Source organism: Phalangium opilio, unplaced genomic scaffold, assembly GCF_054372755.1.
Source record: "Phalangium opilio isolate 3A_F unplaced genomic scaffold, DU_Popi_V2 ptg000104l_1, whole genome shotgun sequence".
Lineage (NCBI taxonomy): Eukaryota > Metazoa > Arthropoda > Arachnida > Opiliones > Phalangiidae > Phalangium > Phalangium opilio.
In genome coordinates, this window is record NW_028324206.1 from 960584 (window position 1) to 967056 (window position 6473).

Consider the following 6473-nt stretch of genomic DNA (forward strand, 5'->3'; position numbering starts at 1 on the left):
TGCATAAATGCTTAATATTTCCTTAATACTTGCAAATAATATTAGTAAATGGCGTGAATTGATCATAGAAATGGGGTTAAAGTACACCCTAATTGATGTCTTTTATGACACTGGAAAAAACAGCATATATGGTGTTTGAATGCACCATTATATTTTAGAGTGCAAATGTATGACGGTAAAGCAAACATAATTATTCAAAATTTAATTACATTAAGACTGAAGTGACAGATATTAAATAAAAACGTCTTGGTTTGGACCAAGGCCGAAAAAACAAACGTTATGGGTGAGGTTATCAATTGACTGAAGTTTCAGATATTGAAATTTTTTTTCTAGTTCTTTTTATCCACTCAATCCTTAATCAATATTTAACTCAATCAACTGATTTTACTGTTAATCGATCTAGTCCCTCTAAATTAATTGAAAAAATGACATATCTACGCTTTTTCAAGAACAATAAATTTCATAATAAAATGTTTTCGAAAATGTAATTGTTCTTGAAAAAGCGTAGATATGTAATTTTTTCTCTTAATTTAGAGGGACTAGATCGATTAACAGTAAAATCAGTTGATTGAGTTAAATATTGATTAAGGATTGAGTGGATAAAAAGAACTAGAAAAAAAATTTCAATATCTGAAACTTCAGTCAATTGATAAACCTCACACATATCGTTTGTTTTTTCGGCCTTGGTCCAAACCAAGACGTTTTTATATAATTTCCTAAGACAGATAAGGTTCTACTCCTTTCATCTTACTCCCAGTTAGATTTAACCTTGTTAAAACATAATCAGATGAATTTAAGTTACAATGTCGTAAAATCCTGTGCATACAGTTACCTAGGAGTGATAGAGACATTTTTAACGATGCCTAGAGATGATTATATAAAAAAGGACTTGGTTTGCCCAAGCCCAAAAATCAAAACGATAAGAGTTTTTTCCAGTTGACTGAAGCGCGGATATTTTGTTTTTCTTTATAATTTTAAAGACAATCTGTATTTTACTACTCTTTAATTCAATCTCCTGATTTTACTGGTAATGGATTTATTTCCTATAAATTAATTGAAATAAAATATCTTATCTCAGATTTTTCAACAACAATTCCATTTTCGTAAACATTTTATCATGAAAAATCTGAGATAAGTAATATTTTATTTCAATAAATTTATAGGAAATAAATCCATTAGCAGTAAAGTCAGGAGATTGAATTAAAGAGTAGTAAAATACAGATTGTCTTTAAAGTTATATAGAAAAACAAAATATCCGCGCTTCAGTCAACTGGAAAAAACTCTTATCGTTTTGATTTTTAGGCTTATATAATATCTGTTCCTTCAGTCTTTATTTGTATTAATCTATTATAAAATAATATTTGCCTGAAATGCGAAATTTTTCACTTCTAGGACGAGGTTAAAAATGGTTCTACACTTCTACTTATTCTTATATGATACGGCTCACAATTCGTTTTAGAACCCGAGCTTTATAGTCAACTTCAAAACAAACCTGCCACGATTTAAACTACCAAAGCCGTATCTTTTACAGTCCACTTTATGATTGCAATTATCCATGACATTGCGTGCACTGCCCTTGTACGTTTACAGTGATTGGCACCGTGGACAGTTATTTTAATTAAAATACCTAGGCCACAGTTCCACTTTTAAAAATATCCTTATTTCCAACACTGATCCATCTATCCTTCCAGCTTTTACAATCACCCATTGCATAGACTCACTCAATAGTCTGCCGAAGCATGGATTTATAATAGAAGCTTACGCTTCCTGGATATTTCACTCACCTTAAAACGCGCACAAAATTTATTCCTCGTCTGAAATAGTACCAGCCTGGCACGCGCGTTTTTGACGTAGAATTTGAGGCAAATTCAGAGGGGGGTTGAAGTTTTTCACGTGATCGAGTTGTAATTTTGAATAGCGCGCGCGCACGCGCTCCAAAAGAAAAAAGTTTGCCTCAATTTCTACGTCATCAGCCCCCCAGTCCCCACCCGCGCGAAATTTTGTGACATAAATGTGTTTAAAATCAAAATGCCTTACTGAAGCGTAAGCTTCTATTATAAATCCATGGCCTAAGTAAGACAACTTAAGCCTTGGTCGAAACTAACATCTAAAATATAAATTAAAAAGGTATCTTAAGTATAGAATTTCAACCGAGACACATAATTAAACGAAAATTAGACCCGCCAGAGAAGTTTTTAATAAATATAGTGTTATATTTATTGAAAAATATCAAGTTAAAGTTTCAAGGCGGTGAAATGGCAAATTAGCGTCGTCTATCTGTAGAGTAACGAACAATTAGCGTCGTCTGCTGTAGAATAATCTTTTGAGGTACTTACATTTTTAATTAAATTAACATACTTAGACTTAATTAAATTTGATGAAACTTGAAAAAGGCACACCTTGAATAGTTACTTGTTAATTTAAAAGTATTCAGAAAGCTAACTTAACTGTAGTTTTTAAATGATTCGATGTACAGGAGCACCAAAAACCCCATGTTATTCCTATGGGAAAATCGGCGAAAATCTGTGAATTTTCATTTAACATTACGGGAGGGTGTGGGATCTTATCTAGAAGGGCCTACCGGCCCTCTAGAATAAACTTAAGCGAAATTGTTTTACGTTTGAATAAAAATACCGCTTCCAGTAGTGGGTTTATAGTACTCCTTGTTTGTGGAAGATTAGTGTAGGTGTAGAGAGTAATCATTATAAACGCTTAAAAATATATTTTCAAAAATGAAGAATATAGAACCTTTATTTTGTATCAAAAAATATTTTGGTGCTAGGATTGCTTTAGAAAAATCCAAACGGCTAGGTATTGGTAAAAAAGACATGTGTAAGCTATTTGTAGATGAGATAATTGTTTGACATGTTCTAAATGAGACTAAAACTTCCACTATTGTGTCTAAAAAAGTGTTGGCAATGTATATTTTTTAAATATGACGGAATTGCGGTAGATATGATAGCGCCCTATTTGCGAAAAAAAAACCTTTTTTTAAACAGTTGAATCACTCTTTGATGATAGAATTTCAAAGGCAGAAGTTAAACGTTAAATTTGCTCGATTAATTTTGTTCGAAAAATAATATATTTAAGCTCTACGTATTACTGAAGGAGATTGATTTTGCCAATCTTTGTGAGTATTTAACTGTTTAATAATTATTTTGGTTAAGTGGGAGCCTAGCTTATGTGTGACTGGGTTGTGGCTTCCATGTTTTGGGGACATTTGCTTTTTGTGTGGCGAGGTATGATTCAGCTTTGATATGGACAAATGTTACAAATCATACTGGTAGACTAAGAATACGGTTGAGGTATAGCGAGAGAGTATAGTTTCCACAGCAATTGAGAGATATTGAAAAGGCTTGAACAATTGACTATTTTAAAATTGAATTCCAGCACTTGCAAAGAATTAAAAAAAGCGATAGATGCATATATTTAGGTTGTTTAAGGGGTAGTGATAGTCATCTCCACTCGGAGAGGTAATATTTTGGCTTTCCCAACTTGTTCCAACTTGAAACTGAGTAGACGCTAAGATGAAAGCATTTTTGTGCAACGGCATTTTACCGACTTGAAACTGAGTAGGCAACAACATGTAGGCATTTTCGTGGAAAGTCATTTTACCGACTCGAAACTGAGTAGGCAGCAACATGTAGGCATTTTCGTGGAAAGTCATTTTACCGACTCGAAACTGAGTAGGCAATAATATGTAGGCATTTTCGTGGAAAGTCATTTTACCGAATTGAAACTGAGTGGGCAATAATACGTAGGCATTTTCGTGGAAAGTCATTTTACCGACTCGAAACTGAGTAGGCAATAATATGTAGGCATTTTCGTGGAAAGTCATTTTACCGACTTGAAACTGAGTAGGCAATAACATGTAGGCATTTTCATGGAAAGTCATTTTACCGACTTGAAACTGAGTAGACAATAAGATGCAGGCATTTTTGTGGAGCGTCATTTTACCGACTTGAAACTGTGTAGTCAATAATATGTTGGCATTTTTGTGGAGCGTCATTTTACCGACTAGAAACTGAGTAGTAAATAATATGTAGTCATTTTTGTGGAACGTCATATTACCGAGTGAAACCTAGTAGGCAATATAAACACCTCCTACAATCGTGATATTTTATTATTTTTCAGCAAAGCGACTGGAAATCGATAGTCTCCGACTATATGTCTCTGCGAGTAAATAGTCTCGAAAGTTGTAATAGGCTTATAAATATGTTCCTAATTTAAAGACATAATTGTAGTGTTTTTCGAGTTAAACAATGATCAGCATACATTGAGGAAAAACAAAATGTTTGATTATGCAAATACAAATTCACAGATATGTAGTATCTAGAGCGTCATGGTACACCATATTATCTGATTCAAGACAAGGGAAAATTTCATTTTATTATTCACTATTACAAAGACTGATTTAATTTCTTCTTTTCCCGTTCTTTTCGGCCACCATGTCTGTCCTTAGAATGCCGAAACCAATCTTTTATACATTTTTCCATTTCAAAGTCTGTTGTGCGTGTGCACTTAGGGTTGTTTCGTACAGCTTCTACGTTTTTACCTCTCCGTGTGACGTAGTCCAGGAGATGTTCTGTAACGGCCGTGTCTGTGTGTGTGTGTGTCTGTGTGTCTGTCTGTCTGTCTGTCCGTTGTTACACCCACGTGACCGCGTTCGCAGTTTGCGTATCGGAGCAAACGTGTTCGCCATTTCCGAACTGCTTTCACAGTCACGGAAATTGCTCCTCTACTTGAGTTCTCACACCACCATCTTCTGGTCTTTGTCCAGCCCACACGGACACCAGTCTGTTCTTACTGGCTTCTAATCACCACCATCTTCTGTTCTTTGTCAATCCCACATTGACACCAGTCTGCACTTACACTGGCTTCTAACACCACCATCCACTGGTCTTCCGTCTATTCCACATAGACACCAATCTGTATCATTGGCTTCTACTCCATTATCATCGTTTGGTTTTAGGATATACGCGGCGATCAGCTAGGGTTACGAGAAACGTCTAGCCTCCCTAAGGTGGGATCGCCACCAAAGGTTTTCGCAATTGCGCTTTTTCCTTACTATTATAATGGAATCGAATCGTATATATACCCCAAATTTGAAAAAAGCGCGCAAGAGGGGTACCCTTCACTTTAAACGTCAATATTAGCAAAGTTTGAGAAGATAATAGGTATAACTTTATTTTAAACGATTTAACTATTATTAATGTTAATTATTGAAGATTAAAATAATTAAAAATAATTAAAAATAATTATATTTATTTAAATATTAAAGATAAACCTCTCGTGCAAAGAGAGAGATTATCATTGCCTCCTATATCTACCAAGGCCCGTGCATGCGATATATTTCCTTCATTGCCTCCTATATCTATCAAGGCCCGTGCATTGTGATATATTTCATTCATTGCCTCCTATATCTATCAAGGCCCGTGCATTGTGATATATTTCATTCATTGCCTCCTATATCTATCAAGGCCCGTGCATTGCGATATATTTTTCAAAACAACAACAAAAATGGGAAACTCCAACTCAGAAACATAATAACGTTTTCATTGGATACTTAAGTTTATATAATCTTCTTGACACGGAGAGGTAATATTTTGGTTTTCCCAACTTGTTTGAATCATGTTATGGATTAATTACGGAAGGAAATAATTTGTCATTGTTAAATAACAAATTCACATCGTACCTTTCATGGCTTCAGTTAGAATTAAATTTTTAAACCCTTTTTTTCCATTGGCCCCGACCCAATTAATATTAAGGGCTAATTGGTGAGATATAACTTCAGTTAAAATTCTCTTCATTGTATTTTTAACCGAACTGCCACCCCATGAAGACATCTTGGTAACCTAGGATTTTTCAACTTTAATGTAATTTCGAATTATTAAACTATATTAAATAGAATAGTTACAATTTTCTTTCGGAATGACCCATCTAGCATTCGTGCCTCCAAGTCATCTAAATCATTGCTGCATTTCAATGGTAGTTCCAAGAGTGGAATTTCTTCATTAAATGTGGGTTTTTCCAACAAAACTTCTGCCATCTGGCGCATCAAAACAGTAGCATATTCTACCTGTTGCTTCAAGTACTTAGTTGGTACAATACGGTTTTCTGAAATTCTGAAAGATTTCAACATCAATTAATATGATCTATTTTTAAACATCATTATACTTAAAGTGTGTGGATCCTTATCATTGCTGACTGACGATCCTGGGTACATTTGGTGATGATACGCTAATAACAAAGAAGGATATATGTTATATGGCTGAAATATGCCTTTGCATACAACTAAATGTGAGGTTACATTTTTGAACTTGTTTTCTTTGCGAGTTGCTGTCAGAGAAACTAACACCGTTTTTCCTCGAGTTAACTGTGTATAGTAAAGGCACCAAAACGTTTAACGCTAAAAACAATATTAAGCAAGTAATAATAGAAACACAGACCATTATTATGTGAGCACATCTGAT

General features: G+C 34.3%; 1 protein-coding gene across 1 annotated transcript; it reads right to left on the reverse strand.

Moving 5' to 3' along the window:
- Positions 1-4341: 4341 nt before the first annotated feature.
- Positions 4342-6078, reverse strand: LOC149630025 (uncharacterized). The gene is made up of 3 exons (XM_089851362.1): positions 5918-6078; positions 5696-5855; positions 4342-4543 (listed from the first exon to the last, which is right to left on the reverse strand). The coding sequence occupies exons 1-3, from the start codon at positions 6056-6058 to the stop codon at positions 4401-4403; spliced, it is 444 nt and encodes a 147-aa protein (XP_089707488.1). The 5' UTR covers positions 6059-6078; the 3' UTR covers positions 4342-4400.
- Between the last annotated feature and the right edge of the window lie 395 nt (positions 6079-6473).

Coding starts and splice junctions, on each gene's coding strand:
- LOC149630025 (XM_089851362.1), bottom strand. CDS start 6,058: ATGCGCCAGATGGCAGAAGTTTTGTTGGAAAAACCCACATTTAATGAA. Junction 5,856..5,917: donor GGTCATTCCGAAAGAAAATT/GTAACTATTCTA, acceptor GAAAAATCCTAG/GTTACCAAGATGTCTTCATG. Junction 4,544..5,695: donor TCTAACTGAAGCCATGAAAG/GTACGATGTGAA, acceptor GTAAAAACGTAG/AAGCTGTACGAAACAACCCT.